This window comes from Apaloderma vittatum, unplaced genomic scaffold (genome assembly GCF_000703405.1).
Source record: "Apaloderma vittatum isolate BGI_N311 unplaced genomic scaffold, ASM70340v1 scaffold11294, whole genome shotgun sequence".
In the NCBI taxonomy this organism is placed as follows: domain Eukaryota; kingdom Metazoa; phylum Chordata; class Aves; order Trogoniformes; family Trogonidae; genus Apaloderma; species Apaloderma vittatum.
In genome coordinates, this window is record NW_009714373.1 from 26,240 (window position 1) to 45,157 (window position 18,918).

Consider the following 18,918-nt stretch of genomic DNA (forward strand, 5'->3'; position numbering starts at 1 on the left):
GCTCATAAAATTATTGTACTTAAATAAAATTGTTCTCACAGGAAGAAAAAAATCAGTACAACTTCCTAATAAAATTTTACATATTGCTGAGAAGAAAAAAACAAAACAATGCCTTTAGTTCCGTGTTCTTCTGTTGTGAGAGCTTGCTATTAATGGGAATTTTTATTTTTGCACAGGCACTATCATGGCATTTAATGCATGACCAGATTCCATTAAGTGTAGATCTTCAAGCTGCTCTGGATTGTTGCTGTCTGACATTACAGCAGCCTGGTCTATGGAATTTGCTGGCTTCTGCAGCTAATGTGACATATGCTTGCTCCTTAATTAATTGCATTAGATTTATCATAGAAGCAGGTGAGTCCAAATTGAACAGCCATGAGAAGATTTTCTTAATAAATTGTTAGTCATCACTGGTCAAATGCTAGGTATGTGGCATATTTCCTCGGAGTACTTTTTAATTATTTCTCTGACAAATTTATTTTTGTTAATTTAATATCTCATTTAAAATTGTGTGTTTACTTTTGAACTTGGCAGATGCCTTGGAGATGTTAAATATTTCACTACTGTGTGGTTTTGAGGAGAAAAATGGAATATAAGATGTAGAATGACTGTATCTTTTAAATATTTTTGTCTTGTTCAGTTGCTGTTGAACCTGGTAATCAACTTCTTAGTCCTGAAAGAAAGAAGAATACTTCAAAAGGCTTAATTGAGGGTGAATTTGATTCAAACACACAGAGTAAGTAAATAGTGAATTCCACTTTTGTCTTAAACTTTGACTGAAGAAATATTTTGGGGGCCGGTTAGCTCAGTGGGTTGAGCATGATGCTGTCAACAATGACAACACCGAGGTCAAGGGTTCGTTTCCCGCTCGGTCCCCATGTGTTGCCTGGTCTAGTCGAGAGGTGGCGTCCCTGCCCATGACAGGGAGGTTGGACTAGATGATTTCCAAGGTCCCTTCCAGCCTAGGCCATTCTATGATTCCATGATTTGTAGGTACTCTTTCCATTACGTTTTTGTTTTTAAGCAGAGTTCATTTGAGACCTTACTTGGATTTGATAAATGTTTATTAAATGTAGGTTGGCATAATTTTAACGGGTATAGTTGTTTTCTTGAAAGTTAAACTTTAATGTGGATTATTCTTTTGAGTGATTCTGTTAACTGCAGCACACTGCAGACTGAGCTTTTCAAAGTGTTGTGGGAGAAGTAGAATTGTTAATATCTCTTCTGAAGAACTGCAAATTGATTACCTGCCCTTCTGCAGTAGGGGAACACTATGAGGTGAAGGTCAAGAGTAGTCCATGAATAGGGACAACATTTTCTTCCATATCCAGCTGTACTGGAACAATGAGATATCACTTCCCTCGACAGAAATTACCTTCCTGACAGATTTAGCGTAGAGCCAGCTACAAGACGGTTTTCTCATGAAACAGATGAGTTTGGTCATCTTAAATTCTTGTAAATACTCGATTTGGGTGTGGCCCATTGTTGCTGGGGTTAGTGTGTGAGCTGCTCTGCTGACAAATCTCTGGTACTGGTAACATCCAGCCCTGAGCCTGGCACACAGTGCAAGCCCTCCTGGGGAGGGTGGTAGTAGTGCTCTTCAACTAGTTTGAAATACCGTAGCATATTTTTTTGTATATATCCAGATTGTGGTTTTGTCCTTTTTAGTCAACATACTCTTTAATTAAGCATTTTTTGTTTTTATTTTTAAAATACATTTTCAACATATTAATAAAACTGAATTGCTTTTTCTCCTGACGCAGAAACTAAACACATAACGGCAGCTTGTGAAATGGTAGCTGAGATGGTGGAATGCTTGCAGACTGTCTTGGCGCTGGGGCACAGAAGAAACAGCAGTATCCCAGCATTTCTTACTCCTGTCCTCAAGAACATCATCATCAGTTTAGCAAGGCTGCCTCTAGTGAACAGTTACACAAGAGTACCTCCCTTGGTATGTCCCTTATGATTTGTTTTCTGGACTTTGAAAGATAGTGAACAGCTTCTTGAAAACCAAACCTGGTGCTGCATCTCAAGTTTTACATCAGTGGGACTTCAACATTAAGCTAGTTTGATCAGTCAGTTTGTCTTTTTAAGCACTGAGTAGCAGAACTTTGTAAAGATATCAAATAAGAGTTCACTTTGGAATCAGATTTGATTAGAAAGGGGTATACTTGCTCCTTGCATTCTTATGTGAAAGAACGTCCAGATGTTGGCTTAAGAAAGGGAAAGCAAGCAGTGACTTGAGTGCTTTGTTAGGGCTAATGGTTCCCCCTGCTAAGTGGGATTGCTTACCCTGGAAAGAGTGCGAAGTCTGCACCTGCTGCTTTTTTTGTCATGTTAAGCACCGCAGTGATACAAGGCTGCTGAGGTGTCTGAACTAGCTCAGATATTTGCCTGTGGTACCACAGCACAGTGTGCCATGCAGATGCTTGTGGATTGTATATTCTTTCCTAACTCAGCTTGCATCTTTTGGGCAAGGTATTTCAACCTTTTATTTTTTGGCCAATATGACATGGATTTAAGAGCACCTTGTGATGACCTTCATATATTGTTGGTACTGTGAAATGACTGTGTTTTGATTAACTTTGAAACCATTATCAGAAACATTCCTAGATGCTTACTAGATAGAACAGCAGGGAGTTTCTAGATAAGTGCAAGGCTGTGTCTCTGGTCTGTTTCTGTTTCTCAGCAGTCTGAGGGAATGGCAAATGATACGTGTTTTTTTTTTGCTTCAGACTTTTTTGCTTAATCTTCGTGCTTTTTCAGGTGTCAAAAGTATGTAAACTGACCCTCTCAGCGTAATTTCTGCACAACCTAGGAGTCACCTGGCATTTAAATTCTAAACTGGAATGTATGGGAGGAACTTAGTTTTTATATCCAACTTTGCACAGTAGGACTAAATAATGGGTTCATTACTTCCTAAAATAGACTAGTTTAAGATGTAGTGATTAGAAAAAAATGTGAATTCTAATGTGAAGTGATATGAAACTAAATCTCTATAAACTGTGTACCATTTTTAATGCCATTCCGTGTTTAAGTTTGTATCAAGTCATAAATGACTGCCTCTGGTCATAGTGAGAAATATGAGGAAAAGAAACCCCGCAAATTAGAAATACAGTGCAAATTGCACTAGCTGTTAGATATTTAATCTTTCTCTGAGTTATTTTGTATTTGGAGAATGACTTTATTTACTGATGTCTTGTTGCTTTTGAATGGTGCATATATATTTATAGCTGTCATGGTAATACTCTTTGTGTTTTGGATAAGTAAACTTCCTTTATATTTCTTCAGGTCTGGAAGTTAGGCTGGTCACCAAAGCCTGCAGGTGACTTTGGCACAGTTTTTCCTGAAATCCCTGTAGAATTTCTTCAAGAAAAAGAAATCTTCAAGGAGTTCATCTATCGCATTAATACGCTTGGTATGTACAAAATTAAAAATTAATACAAGTGGCTCTTCCTGCGTATTTCCCTGTGTTGGGAGGTTACTAAATAACTGAATCTGGTACCGTTTGTTCACTTCTGTTGCTTATATGGAACAGAAATAATACGTCAGAGCAGATGAGTAATTGTGCTGCTATAATTCTTAGGTTTTGCTCAATGCTGAGAAAAAATACAGAAATAAAGCTGACAACTCTTCCAGCTCAGGGAGGTGATTGCAGTGTGCTGCTGCAGAATGGCCGCTTGTGTTCTGGAGCTTACGCTTGTCAGTGTGTTTGAGAATATTTTGCTTTCTATCCCTTTTTTTTATTTTTTATTTTTTTTTTAATTCATGGAGGTCGGTTAGCTCAATCAGTTGAGCGTGGTGCTGAGCATGCCAAGGTTGCAGGTTCGATTCCCATTCAGTCCCCATGTGTTGCCTGATCTAGTCGAGAGGTGACGTCCCTGGCGACAGGGAGGCTGGATTAAAATGATCTCCAAGGTCCCTTCCAGCCTAGGCCATTCTATGATTCTATGAAGATATAAATAGAATGTAGTGCCACATTCTTCGTAATTTGAATGAGATGCTGTCATTTTAAAGCTTTTGGATGTGTCAAGGCTTACTGAATGAGAGCAGTGGGGCTTAAGAGTTCAAGTCTTAGTCAACAGATGAGACTGTCAAGGGTAATACATCAAATTTTCTTTATGCTTACAGAAATTATTTGGTTGGTTTTGTGTTTCTTGGGGGAGGGGCTGTTTGGGGGGTTTTTTTGTTGTTTCCCCCCCCCCCGACCTAGAGGTTAATACCTGATTGATTAGTGGAGTACACACTCATTTCTGTTTGATCACTGTAATGCCTAAGATGACATTCTCATTTTTGATTCTTTAGATATCATTAAACTGCAAGGTATCATTCATGAATCCTCTGCAGTCTGTTATAGGTAAAAACATGTTTGGTAAAACTTTTTGGTAAGTGTTTGAATTTTAATGGCCTGTTTCTAGGCAATTCAGTCATTTTGCTTTTAGGGCGTGAAGAATTCTTGGATCATTGTGGGATTCTCCACAGCTTTTTCCTGTGAGAAATGGTCAGTTTTTCTGGATGGTTTTCTGTGTTGTGGAAACGGGATAGATCTCAATACTTTGAAAGCTGGACGGTCAAAAGACTTAAATATATATAAGAAACAACCCACACAGGACCATTTAAATAATAATGAGTAGAACCCTTCTAAGGGGTTCATTACTTCCTAAAATAGACTAGTTTAAGATGTAGTGATTAGAAAAAAATGTGGATTCTAATGGGAAGTGGTATGAAACTAAATCTCTGTAAACCGTGTATCATTTTTAATGCCATTCCATGTTTAAGTTTGCATTAAGTCATAAATGGCTGTCTCTGGGTGTTTCGTAGGGTGGATCAGCCGTACTCAGTTTGAAGAGACTTGGGCTACTTTGCTTGGTGTGCTTGTAACTCAGCCTATCGTAATGGATCAAGAGGAGAATCAACAAGAGGTAATGTCGCTTACTGATTTTTTTTAATTAAATTTTACTTAAACCAGGAAAAATATTTCTATTTATAAATCCTTAAAGCAGAAAAGTAGAGACTAAAACTAAGAAATCGTTTTTGTTTTATATTCTCTTGTCTTCATATCCCTGTGAGTTCAGACACATCCATCTTCTGGCTTAAAGCTCCTGTAAGTGTGTAAATAGTGAAGCTGTTTCTACTTCGTATTAGTATGACACTCATTATGCACACGGTTCCAAGTTTGCTTGATTAGATGTTTGGTTTTAGGCACAATGGGAACTCCAAAAGCTTTGAGAGAAACTATGTGTGAGAGAACTGTGCCTTTAGGAAATCTCACTAACTGTACTAGTATGTATTACTGCAATTATCTTTGCTATCCACCAATGAAACTTCAGGGGAAGTTTATTCGGTAAGATTTTTTTTTGTAAAACTCTTGACTAGAGGTGGACTGACCTAGAGATCCATGCCCATGTCTCTTGCTCCCAGCTGTAGATTGTGTATTGGATATCTGGGCTTCTAACTTGGATGCCTCAGGTAAGTATTCAGAATTGAGTGGAGGGCATTTGCGGAGCTGAAGAAAATCATCTATACGAAGACAAAGTTGAGAAGGAACTTGGCCATCATGAAAGAGATTTTCCCTCTTCAGACGTCTAACCTGCTGGCATACTGACCTCACTAGGTTCTAGCTCTTTGACCTGAAAGGTTTATTTTCCTAGATTCATACAGTGTTCACTCTCAGATTGCGGATGGTCCTGATGGCTAGTGCAGAGCCTGAAGCATTTGCATGAATTTGGAGGGTAGATGCATACAAATAGCAGATCCTGGGTAGCCTACAAAGAGTTTATTTCTCTTACTTCCTAGGTGTCAAGGCTGCAAAAATGAGTAGAGCATCATCCCTCTTCCCTGGGCTAGCATTTTCTGTTAGATGGGTGCAGCCTACAGAATTTTTTACTTAATTCTTTTCTACGTAATGGCCTTGTTGTATGAGACTTAAAGCAATCTAGCTATGGGTAGTTCTTTACTTGTCATGTAGAGAGTGTTTATTTGTAGAACAGGAGTAATACTGCTCCTTTTACTTTTCAAGAAAAACTAATATGTTCAAAACTGCACTATTACAAATTTCAGTATGTTAATATTTTCTGAAACAAAAATACAGTATTTAAAAATAAAGTTGAAAATTCATAACAATCTTGTGTTTTCTAAAAAGGCTCAGACTCTCGTGGTCTGATACTTTCAAGAAGGAATCAGAATCTATACAACAAAAGCAAAAACCGAGAAGCATCCTGCCACTTCAGAATCCATAATTTCAGTTTGTAAAAAAACTAATTTAATCAAAAGTACTGATTATGAAGTGTTCTGAGCAAAACAGTTAAATGTACTGCAAAGATTCTTGCTAATATCAACACAGGGACAATGAGTTACAACCCACAGTGTCAAAAGTTAATTTTAAGAGATTCTTTTTTTTTTAAATGAAAGAAGCAGACTCCTACAGTGGTGATGATTTGTAGTGGCAAAGTGCTTGATGCAGTGTGTATAAGTTCCAAATACTTCTACTGGGGAAAAATGGCAATGCCTCGGGTATGAATAATGGATTACGTCTAACCAGATATTTTAAGAAAGTTGTGTTAAACAGTTTTCTCACACTGGTGCAGTGGTGCTAAATACTAAATGTGTAGTATGTTGGTTTAGAAGAAACCTTAAATGCACCTGGATAATGATGCACAGAAAAAATGCTGCTGCAAATTCACGATGAGGTTGAATTTTGCTCCTAAATGGGCAGTTACTAAAAGCAGTTAACATAGATCCTTCTCTGAAGAGTTTGCAACTCGGATTTGGTCTCATTTGCTGCTCTATTTTAGCAGGTAACTAATGAGTAGATGCAAACGTAGATACTAAACACTTTGAATGTTCCAGAATGGACTTCTTGAGGTTTTAATGCTGTTGGGATTAAGAGAGGAAGCATGCAGAATGCCTGATGAGATGGAAGGATGTGTTCCTGCTGTGTCACAGTGCACTGTGTGCATTGCTTCGGTCAGCTAGACTCTGGGTGGGAAGAAGTCTAGATGTCAGGTTTATAATGATAATTTAGTAGAATGTCACAAACCAATATTCAGGGCTTTGGGGAATTTTTTTTTTTTTTTTTTTTTTTTACAATTGAAATTATAGTAAATTCATTTTGCAGGAAGATACAGAGAGGACCCAAATCAATGTTCTTGCAGTACAAGCCATAACGTCCTTGGTGCTGAGTGCAATGACAATACCTGTTGCAGGCAATCCAGCAGTTAGCTGTTTAGAACAGCAGCCCCGCAACAAAGCTTTAAAAGCTCTGGACACAAGGTATTTTTATTTATTGTTCTAAAATGAATACTTGTGAATTAATACATAATTACAATTGCTTAATCTAGCGGTAGCAAAAATATGTATAGACTGTAATTTCTAAGGAAGACTATATACAGATGGATCTGTTCACACAGAAGTTAGATGGACTTAACATCATGAACCTCCTGAGTTAAAAGACAGCATCTGAAGAAGACCATCATATTAAAATGTAGTAAACAGTGTGCAAAATGTATTTATCAACAGTTTTAGTGTCCTCAATAATGAGAATAAGCGTAGACGTAGCATTGTAGAGGAAGCTAGTCAGATATGCACAAAAATGTTAAATGGAAAATCTGCTAAAATTGATTTCTGTTGGTCTTTCAGGTTTGGGAGGAAGCTAAGTGTTATCAGGGGAGTTGTTGAAAAGGAAATCCAAGCAATGGTATCTAAGAGAGATAATATTGCTACTCATCACTTGTACCAAGCTTGGGACCCTGTTCCATCACTTTCTCCTGCTACTACAGGTAAGTGCCTATGTGCAGGGAGGGGAAGGAGACTGACTTCTTTACATATAAAAAGTAGAAAAAATGCCCTTAGAAATTTGCTTAAAGTCGAGTTTGCAAGAAATGAAGCCGTTTTCACCTCTACTTGGTTATGCATGTTTTAAAAACTTGTTTGCTCTTCTGCAATAGGTGCTCTTATCAGCCATGAAAAACTCTTACTGCAGATCAATACTGAACGAGAAATAGGAGATATGGATTACAAGCTGGGACAGGTTTGTAAAAACCTTAACTTTGAGCTTGTCTTTTATTACATTTCTTCCAGTTTGAAAATTCGGTTAAGAGTCATTGCTTAACGTCATACGTAAACTAAAAGCTCTGAGTGATGCAGGGTGGATCATAACAGGGTCACTCCTCTCAGCCTGCTGTCTCAGCTTGCATGGAATTTTTGCTTGTGTGTGTGAGGTCTACCCAGGAGCCAGCTATTGAGTTGCACTTTTGAGCTTTGTGTGTTAAAGAGCCCGTGTAGTGTTAGCTTCCACTTTAATATTGTATTTGAATTTCCTATTCCATGCTTGCAGTAGTCCTTAGGAAATGAAAAATCACTGGACATAACATAAGCAATGTTGTTTTAATTTTAAATTAACCCAGTGTAGGGATGTAAATTTCACTGGATGATGTTAGTTGGAAAATTAGCAATACATGCAGTGACTAAAAAATAGTCGTTATCCAGTTATTTATCTCCTTGAAAAATTAGCCTTTATGTAAAGTTACATACAAAATTTAAATGTAGTATTTGTTTCACTATTTGAATAGTACATATTATTGAAACAATTTTTAAATACTAAACTCAGATGATGTTCTTTTTCTTGAAGGATCTTTTGCTTAGGGAAGACTAAATGATCACTTGTCTGTCCCTAGGCATCTCTATGTTCTCTGGAGATATTAAATGGCTTGAATATTCAGGGCTTACAGGTTTACAGAACCTGTGTGATATTTACAAAAACTGTTAAATCTATAACAATAGACATCCTGCTTGAAAAACAAATTTATCTTTTCTGTTTAACATGAAAAAGAATTCTATATAACTGAATTTTTGTCTAATTGTCTAAGAAAAGTTGTGAGCTATACAAGTGGAGTAACTTTGGAGGAAAAAGTAGTGTCTGTGTTGAAACACAGGAAGTGCTGATTTTGTTTTAGAATCTTCAGACAGGTCATTTATGAAATGCCATCAGCAGGTCTTGTTGCTCTGAAATTTTAATTTCGTGAATAAAACTTAAGGAACAGTTAAGAGTTTTTCTTCTTTGTAGATAATTGTGTTTCTAACCTGAGTCAAAGGAATTGAAACCTTAGCCTTGTCTGGTTTCAGAAGCAATCAGATGTGCTGAGTTACAGTTTGAGAAGAGTTAGGCATGTGTCTTCTATTAAACTGCAGTCATTACAGTTCTTTCTGAATTATTGTCTTGCTTCATATGAATTAGAAATATTTACGCTTTGCGTTGGATTTTAGATTTGGTATGTTGACTTGGAGATGATGCATTCATATTGCCAGGGTGTGCTCACGGGTTAGGCAGATGCTGTTTCAGCATCGCCCGTATTGCTGTAGTAAGCACATGGTGCTGCTGATTGTGCTGGGCCATACAATTTGAAGTGAGTTAAGCTAAAATGTTGAAAAAAGCTTTAAAAAGTAAATTTAAAAATTAAGTAATAGGCAATTCACGTAAATGTTGTTTGAGGTGGTGTATTGCCCATCACTCAAATGAAAAGGTCGACTTCTAAGATTTTTCTAATATGACTAAAATAGTGTTTAATGTTTCTGTTTTTCTATTTATTTTTCTCTTTGGTTTTTTTGTGTGTTGCAAGGTCTCTATACACTCCATATGGTTAGGAAATAATATCACTCCATTGAGAGAAGAAGAATGGGGTGAGGATGAAGAAGATGAGAGTGACATACCTGCTCCTTCCTCACCACCAACCTCTCCTATTAACACCAGGTGTCTTACACTTTCTTGTCTCTCCTTTGGCTAATCAATAGGCTTTTATCTCTTCATATTGAGTTCAGTAAGCTGGTTTTATAAATTGCAGACTAGTAAGTAACCATATTATTTCGAATAAAATATTTCAACAGGGCTTAAGAATAGTCATTTTAACACTTGCTTATTGTGCCTTGCAGGAAACACCGGGCTGGCGTCGATATACATTCTTGTTCGCAGTTCTTGCTTGAACTGTATAGTCAGTGGATATTGCCATCAAACCCTAGCAAGAGAACACCAGTCATTTTGATTAGTGAAGTGGTGCGATCAGTAAGTCTAAACTATTATTCAGAGTCATAATTGAGTATATGTTACCAAATATTCAGAGCTGAGCAGCATTGTAAAGCATCTTTTAACAGATGGGAAACACTGATTTTCCTTGGCAGTGCTATTACAGAAATATAACTTGAACAACTTATAACATTATACTGATTTAAACTCTATAAGCATCTGGACTGCATATTCTGCTCTTATGTTACAAACACTCTATTATTATTTAATGATGGTCGGTATTTTACTTGACAACTTGTTAAAAGTAGTTTTCAGGATTTTGCTTATCCTGTCTCTTCATAAGAAAATGAGGATGGAACAACAATTTATTAGAGAATTAACTCAACTATTAAGGTATAGAAGCAAAACTTAACACAAGTGTGGAATGTGTCTTGGTAGCCATTGTTCACTATCATAAAAGACTTAAAATGAGACTACCCTTGCAACGGAGGACATATTGTGTGTTTTGGGGTGTTTTAGTACATCGTACTATTGTAAATGGCAATGTTTGTTCATTTTCCAGAGTTACTTACTGTAGTCGATCTATAGAATCACAGAACAATTCAGGTTGGAAAAGACCCTTGGGATCATCGAGTCCAACCATTGACCCTACACTACAAGTTCACCCCTAAACCATATCACCCAACACCACATCTAAGCAACGCTTAAACACATCCACGGATGGCGACTCAACCACCTCCCTAGGCAGTCTGTTCCAGTATCTGACCACTCTTTCTGTGAAGAATTTCTTCCTAATGTCCAGCCTAAACCTGCCCTGTTGCAACTTGAAACCATTCCCCCTGGTTCTGTCCCTAATTACCTGTGAGAAGAGACCAGCACCAACCTCTCTACAATGTCCTTTCAAGTAATTGTAGAGTATGATGAGATCCCCCTTCAGCCTCCTCTTCGTCAAACTGAACAGGCCCAGCTCCCTCAATCGCTCCTCGTAAGATCTATTCTCCAGGCCCTTCTCCAAGCCTGTAGTGTTGCATGAGGTTGCCATGACCAAAATGCCAATTGGTTTTGTAAATCTTTTCGGGGGGAAAAAAAGGACGATTTGGAAGTAATCATCCGAGATGGATGATGGAATTAATTCTGGACAACAATAGTTATTCCAGATACTTGAGTTAATGTTTACACATTTAATAGATTGATCAAGTAATCTTTTGCTGAAAATTATAACAGAAGGGAGAGTCAATTTTTGACTGTCTGCTAATGGGCTTTTTTGCATTAAATTTTAATTTGTGTACAGCTCCTCGCAGTATCTGACTTATTTACAGAAAGAAATCAGTTTGAGATGATGTATACAACATTGACAGAATTACGAAAGGTGCATCCATCAGAAGATGAGATTCTTGTACAGTATTTGATACCAGCCACTTGTAAAGCTGCTGCAGTTCTTGGAATGGTAAGTAATTCTCATGGAAGTTGATTGCAAATTCATGAGTATCTAGGTTAACTCATCCTTAGCTTCTGCTGCAAAATCTGATGTACTTGGTAAGAGTGGTTTGTCTTTAAGAAAATCCCTTAGCCGATCTGAATGGCTATAAGAAGTGATTAGGATATGTATTCTGGATTTCCAGGCGTTGCAAACTATTGGAAACTTGCAATCTCCAGTTGCCTCGTATTCAAATAGCAAGATTCTTTGCTTTGAGGTGGGGTTTTTTTGAGGCTTGAGCTTAATTTAGTGTGCTTTTTGGTTTATCTTAGTCAATTTAGTGTTACCTTTGCCCTTTGTTACATTTCAGGCCAGAAATGAGGAGTGTGGAACAACTATTGCTAGATTTGTGTTACAGGTGAACTACTGTAATCTCATGAGAGGCTGGGACAGTGCATGGGATGAATACATAGCTTAATCGTCAGATATCCCTTTTCTTTCCCTCACTCTTCCCTCTATTGCATCTTCTGCACTTCAGGAAAGAACATTTTTTGATACAAGTTATTTAATGAAATGTGTTGTTGTCTTTAAATCTATAGACCAGAGAGCATTAGTGTTTTCCATTGGACATTTTTCGACTGGGATTATTTAGGAAAAAATCACAAATTCTCTTGGAATAAGTTAGTTTTATGTTAGTCGCATAGAGGGTTTCTAGAAATGCTAAAAAGAAGGGCAACAAAGCTGTTGAAGTGTCTTACGTCTTATGTGGAGTGGCTGAGAGTCTTACAGTCGTTTAGGTTGGAAAAGACCCTTAAGATCTTTGAGTCCAGCCGTTAACCTAGCAATGCTAAGTCCACCACTAAACCATATCCCTGAGCACCACGTGTGCATGTCTGTCACCTTCAGGGATGGTGACTCCACCACTTCCCTGGGCAGCCTCTTCAATGCTTGATAACCCTTTCAATGAAGAGATTTATCCTAATGACCAATATAAACCTCCACTGGCACAACTTAAACCCATTTCCTCTCATCCTGTCGCGTGTTACATGGAAGAAGAGACCAACACTCACCCTGCTACAACCTCCTCTCAGGTAGACAATGATGTCTTCCCTCAGCCTCCTATTTCTCCAGGTTAAACAGCCCCAATTCCCTCAGCCGCTCCTCGTAAGACTTGTTCTCGAGTTGCTTCACCAGCTTTGTTGCCCTTCAGCACTTCAATGTCTTTTTTTGTAGTAAGGGCCCCAAAAATGAACACAGGTTTCAAGGTGTGGCCTCACCAGTGCTCAGGACAGGGGCACGATCACTTCCCTGCTCCTGCTGGCCACACATTAGTCTTGATACAGGCCAGGATGCCCCTGGCTTTCTCAGCCACCTGGGCACACTGTTGGCTCATGTTCTGCCAGCCCCCAGGTCCTTTTCTGCCAGGCAGCTTTCCAGCCGCTCCCCAAGCCTGTAGTGCTGCCTGGGGTTGTTGTGACCCAAGTGCAGGACCCAGCACTTTGATGAAACTCAAACAATTGGTCTCGTCCCATTGATCCAGGCTCTGCAGAACCCTCAAGCAGATCAGCTCTCCTGCCCAACTTGATGTTATCTGCAAACTGACTGTGAGTGCACTTGATCTCCTCATCCAGATCATGGGAGTGATGGAGAGAAGGATGTGTAGGTCTGAGTGCCAGTGGTCTTGGAAAACAAATCAATGTCACACTGTGCTATGAGTTCAGTTAATGGCAGAATATTCTTTTGGGTGCACTCTATAGGCATCTATCAGTCAGCTTCAGACAAAAGCATCCTTTGTGGTTAGCTGGAAGATCAGAAAATTCCAACCATCCAACTTCTATATGCAGAAGAAGAGAATGTTTTGCAGGTAACACAAAGTATTGTCAGTTTACCCATTAATCTGCAAGTCATCTCTTGCCTGATTATATTAATCTTGTGACATTTCAAAGTAGTTTTAAGCCACGATCTGGGTCATGCTGTATTTTCTGCTCTTTAATATGTTCTAGTATTTCCAAATGACAGGAATGACCAAGATTGAACACTTGTTCACTTCTAATTAATACTGTCATTGGATGTATTATCATATTATTAGGATAAAGCTGTGGCTGAACCAGTAAGTCGACTCCTGGAATCAACCCTAAGAAGCACCCACATGCCAAGTCGGATTGGAGCTCTGCATGGAATTCTTTACATCCTTGAGTGTGACCTGCTTGATGAGACAGCAAAGCAACTAATTCCAATTATCAGCGAGTATCTGCTCTCCAATTTGAGAGGAGTAGCACAGTAAGACTCTTTCCTCCTTCGCCTTCCTCCCCACACTGTTGCACGCTTATGTGTAAACAAAAGGACTCTTCATGGTTTGTTGTTCTCAGAACATTTTACGGCAAGCTGTTGTATCAAGCAGGTTTCATTGAAAATATCAGCCAATTTTAGGTTTGATTTACAAAAGCTAAAGGGTAAGAAAACGGTTTGATACATCAGACTTTTGCCTCTTTAGTTAACTGTGTTCCCTAAACCTTACTTTTCTGTCAAAAGGCATACTCTTCGAATGAAACTTGCAGGGTTGGTAATGAAGCTTATTTCTCCTAATTAAGTCAGACAATGAGAGCTTGTAATTATATGGCTGAAAATTTCTTGTGTTGCACTGGATTTTCATGATAACCAGTGGCATCTTGGTGATACTTTGGTGATTTTAAAAGTTATATAAAATTCATGTCAAAAAATACTTAGTGTTTCTAAGGATTGTGTATATTGTGTCTGTCTGGGACCTGACAGCTTTGGTGTATGTGACCACTAGTAGTTGTTTTTTTGCTTATTTACAGTTGCGTGAATATTCATAACCAACAGCACATCTTAGTAATGTGTGCAGCTGCTTTCTATTTGATCGAGAATTACCCACTTGATGTAGGGCCTGAATTCTCTGCAGGAATTATCCAGGTATGTTGTGATGCTCCAGTCACAGGTAGTCATGTAACCTGGGATCATCACACAGCTGTCTTTAACACTTAACTCAATCGCTGTGCTGTAGGTCTGCTTTGGGGTTTAGTTATATCAGATTTTCTTAATACCTCCAGACTAGCTGCAGTGGCATGGGGCTAGAAGATGACCTAAATACACTTCAAAAACAGGTAGTTGTCTTTTTTCTTTTTCAGATGTGTGGAGTCATGGTGTCTGGAAGTGATGAATCAACACCATCGATTATTTATCATTGTGTCCTGAGAGGATTAGAACGACTCCTTCTCTCAGAGCAGCTTTCTAGGCTGGATAGTGAATCACTAGTTAAACTGAGCGTTGACAGAGTGAATGTGCAGAGCCCCCACAGAGCAATGGCAGCACTTGGATTAATGCTGACTTGCATGTACACAGGTATTTACTTTTTTTTTAAAAAAACCCCTTTGATGTGCTGAGAGACTAGCTTACTAACAGTGCTAATTTTCTTCATTTATTTTTGTAAGCAAGGATAAAAACCTCTTATGTCAGCATTCACAGTAAACTTTTAACAAATAATTTTTGTTTAGGAAAGGAAAAAATCAGCCCCAGTCGTACGACAGATGTCAATCCCACGGCTCCTGACAGCGAGTCTGTGATCGTCGCTATGGAACGAGTATCTGTCCTTTTTGATAGGTGAGAGAATAGAACATGTTTAATGGGGCATTGGGAGGAAAATGATTCAATTTGGCACTAGGCAGTCACTTCTGTGTTTGACAGTTCTAATATTTAATGAATGGTGTTCCTCTGCTTACCATTGCTTAAAAACTGATCCTTGTAGTATACATGGTAGTGCTGATGGAATTGCTGAAGGCAGCACAAATGCACAGGAATGTAAATGGAAAACAGATGCATCCTAACTGATACTGTGTGGTGCACAAACCATAATACTTTACAAATGTATTTCCAGCTCTCTTCAGGTCAAACTCTTAAGTGCTTTTCAGGATGTCTTCTGCATAATCAAAGATATAAATCCAGTTTATGGGAAATAATCTTTCAAACCACCCTAAGAGTTTTAAACCTTCTTCCCCTTCCCTTACCCAAGTGTTGCTCTTTCCAAGGCTGTTAAGTAATTGCAGTGGAAGGGGACAGTAAAACTTCTATATTCACATGGAACTCATTTAATGGAAATATTTCAAAACCCCTGTTTTGACCTGACAGTCTCAAGCTGTCTTAAGTGAGCATAGCATGTTAGATTTTTGCAGAATAGTTTGTGGGATAACGGTTTATGGGTTTTTAAGTGTTCAGTGTTTTTTCCATGAAACTGGATAAGGGTTTCACTTCTGCACTCAGTGAGGACATAACCAGAGCAGTGCTTGAGTGCTTTTGAAAATATCGCTTCTAAGGTTTAACAAAACAAATGTAAATACTACAACCAGAAAAAAAACCCAAAACATTTACAGGGAATAATTGCATGATGGTAACTTGACGTATCAACAGATGCAGCCTTTATTAGGAAGATTTTCCAGTCAGTGTTAAGTAAGTAAAAATGTCTTTAAGTTGGAGTATCGTGTCCCTCATTACAGTGCGGCACAACTTGCTTTTTATGTTTGATATATTGATCATCCTGGTCTAGAATAAAAAAAACCTCTGAGATGTCATGAATGGAAGTAAGTGTTCTGCTTACAAATGATCTTTTCTCTGATAACTGGGAGTAGTGATCTCCCTGTCCTTTTTTGGGGGTTGTTTCACTTTTTCACGCATTCCTGTTATTAAATCCTTCTCTGATGCAATTCCAGAGCTTCAAAAAATGTTGACTGTATAAAAAAAGGTGGGGAGTAAGGACATGACACCTGTAACAAATTCTGATAGCTTTTATAGACCTCTTTGGGTAGACTGTTAGAGTAAAATTACGTGAAGACTTGGATTTCTCAGCATTGAAGACTTCTTTACGGATCTAGAGATAAAAAGAAAATGTTCTTTTATTGCCAATTAAATTGGACAACAGAAAGATTTTTTTTTTTCTGGAGTTCCATCATAAAATATGTACTTTTTTTTTTTTTCAGAATTCGGAAGGGATTTCCCTTTGAAGCTCGGGTAGTGGCTCGGATCCTTCCACAGTTCCTTGATGACTTTTTCCCCCCACAAGATGTAATGAATAAAGTTATTGGAGAATTTTTATCCAATCAGCAGCCCTACCCACAATTCATGGCAACTGTAGTTTATAAGGTAGTATGGTGGGGTTTTTTGTAAATATTTCAGAATATTTCTAACTAACTGACAGCTCAGCTGGAGGGGCAAATACCAGTTTTGTTAGATCTGGCAAACTGGTTGCAGTTATTGAGCTGTACTGCTGTGAGCTTTGTCTTCTGAGCAACATGGAGGGCTGGAATCACCATGTTGCCCAGAATACAAAGCTCACAGCAGTACAGCTCGATAGCCAATAATGAGAAAATAAAGAGAAAATTAATAGTTGTGATCCTGGTGCTCAGGCTCTTTAGATTTCGGGGAGCCAGCCCAGATTATCTGGCCTTGTGAACACTATGGGTAAGCCCCTGTGGATTCAGTTGGGCTTCTGGGTTTCTTGATCTTCATCATCTACTTACTGGACTTGGGCATCACTTCAGAGTGTATGTGCACACTGCATTTGATCTATAAAAATTAGAGATAACAGACAAGTCTTGCGTATCCTGGCTGATCCTTTTGCAGAATGTCTTTGTTTAGACACTTTGTTCATTAATTCTTTAGATTCAGAGTTTTTTTCAGGAATCAATTTTGGGAGCCTCAGAGCTATGTAGCTAGAGAGAACCTTTGCAAGAACCTTTCCCATGCCCATCTACCATGTCTCTATTCCAATGCTGAAATATTTTTTGCAGGTATTTCAGACACTGCACAGCACTGGGCAGTCCTCGATGGTCCGTGACTGGGTGATGCTCTCTCTCTCTAATTTCACACAAAGAACACCTGTGGCAATGGCAATGTGGAGTCTTTCCTGTTTTTTTGTCAGTGCTTCCACCAGTCAGTGGATTTCGGCAATGTATCCTACAAAGACTGAATGTGGGCCTTTTCTGGGTAAATGGAGTGGTTCTGTAAAGCACGTTGATAGGATAAGAGTACGAGTTTGACACACACAAAAAAGGCAGATTTACTGTAGTTAGTAGTTGTGTATATTACTTTATGCTATTGGTGCCTCAGGTTTGAGGAGGGGGGGAAATAAAGTCTAAACTGATTATGAGAACAAAGTTATTTAAAACTACTAGTTTAAGATCTGTTCCTTGTGACTATGCAAGATGTTTGGGAAAGTTCTTACTTTTGAAAAGAGTTCTTAAAAGCTTCACCAGACAGCTTTGAAGTGATCTTTAAAAACTTTGTTCTCTATTCCTTCTGAAGGGTAAAATATATTAAGAAAAAAACTAACAAAAAACCCCAACACTAAAATTAAAGAAAAGTATCCTCTGCATACCAGCCATATTTTGTAAGTGTCCCCTGGAGGCGTGCTGCAGTAATAGCAAGCTTTGACAGTGGAGTGACATGAGCTAGGTAAGTTGGAACAGCCGAAAGACATAGGTTTATTTAAAAATAAACAAACAAAACAAACCTCCAAGCAGAAAAATAACTGTTTCATTTTATGACCAGGAAAAAAAGTGACCAGATGTTATGTTTGTGACTTCCAATGACTCTTAACCTCAGCAGTGCTCTTTGGCTGTCAGCAGTTGTGACTGTGATGCTGATTGCACTGTTTACTCCAGTGGATAAAGAAAACTACTGCTAGATTAAAATTAATTTCTGGAGGTAAGAAATTGTGTGAAGTTAATGAAGAAATAGGAATTCTGTAGTGGTAGTTTAATTTCTGCATGACAGTATTTTGCACTTTAACTTTGCTGGTGAATTCAGAAACGGCAACGTTTTATTGGAGAGCAGTGTTTCAACTGCTATAGCAAAAGATAAGCAACTTCTGTCTTAGCATGACCTTAACTTACATTTCAGTCTTCCACATATTATCAGCAGAATGGGAAAATCAGAGCAAGTGGATGTTAACATCTTCTGTTTGGTGGCCATAGACTTCTACCGACATCAGATAGATGAAGAATTAGATCGGAGGGCCTTTCAGTCGGTGTTTGAGGTGGTAGCATCTCCAGGCAGCCCGTATCATCGCCTACTAACTTGTTTGCAAAATGTCCACAAGGTCACAGCATGTTGAACATCCCAAAGTGTAGTGGAACTGCATGAGTCTTGTTGGAATCTGATACAAACTATAGGGAATGCAAGATCAACAAAGTGCACTTGTGATAAGTATGGAGCTGTCAGTTTTCCTTCCAGAATGCATGGACAAGTGCTCTGCAGCACTGGAAGTCACCTGAAAAGTCTAGCGTAGTTCTTGTTGGTGTTGACACGAGGCACCTGTGAGTGGAAAAACATACTTCAGTGTTCTTCAAGTGGTGTTTGGGATTAACCTGAGACACTTCATTAACTGTAAAATACGAGCAAGTACTCCATGCAAGGTAACTGGTATTACTCTTCTTCCTAATGTCCAGCTGAAGCCACTGTGGTCCAGCCA

The 18,918-nt window shown here is 38.5% G+C and overlaps 1 protein-coding gene across 1 annotated transcript in view; it reads left to right on the forward strand.

The window, feature by feature from the left end:
• HTT (huntingtin) overlaps nt 1-18,709 on the forward strand; it is a gene marked incomplete at its 5' end in the record, with an annotated part of 44,567 nt that extends 25,858 nt beyond the window's left edge. The window contains 18 exons of the mRNA XM_009868747.1: nt 177-354; nt 641-736; nt 1,764-1,951; nt 3,292-3,418; nt 4,822-4,922; nt 7,118-7,272; nt 7,639-7,778; nt 7,947-8,029; nt 9,618-9,748; nt 9,928-10,057; nt 11,310-11,465; nt 13,525-13,715; nt 14,255-14,369; nt 14,585-14,798; nt 14,951-15,056; nt 16,427-16,589; nt 17,237-17,397; nt 18,348-18,709. Of these exons, the coding sequence (XP_009867049.1) occupies nt 177-354; nt 641-736; nt 1,764-1,951; nt 3,292-3,418; nt 4,822-4,922; nt 7,118-7,272; nt 7,639-7,778; nt 7,947-8,029; nt 9,618-9,748; nt 9,928-10,057; nt 11,310-11,465; nt 13,525-13,715; nt 14,255-14,369; nt 14,585-14,798; nt 14,951-15,056; nt 16,427-16,589; nt 17,237-17,397; nt 18,348-18,561 (2,649 nt within the window). The remainder of the gene's footprint in view (nt 1-176; nt 355-640; nt 737-1,763; nt 1,952-3,291; nt 3,419-4,821; nt 4,923-7,117; nt 7,273-7,638; nt 7,779-7,946; nt 8,030-9,617; nt 9,749-9,927; nt 10,058-11,309; nt 11,466-13,524; nt 13,716-14,254; nt 14,370-14,584; nt 14,799-14,950; nt 15,057-16,426; nt 16,590-17,236; nt 17,398-18,347) is intronic.
• Nucleotides 18,710-18,918: the final 209 nt, after the last annotated feature.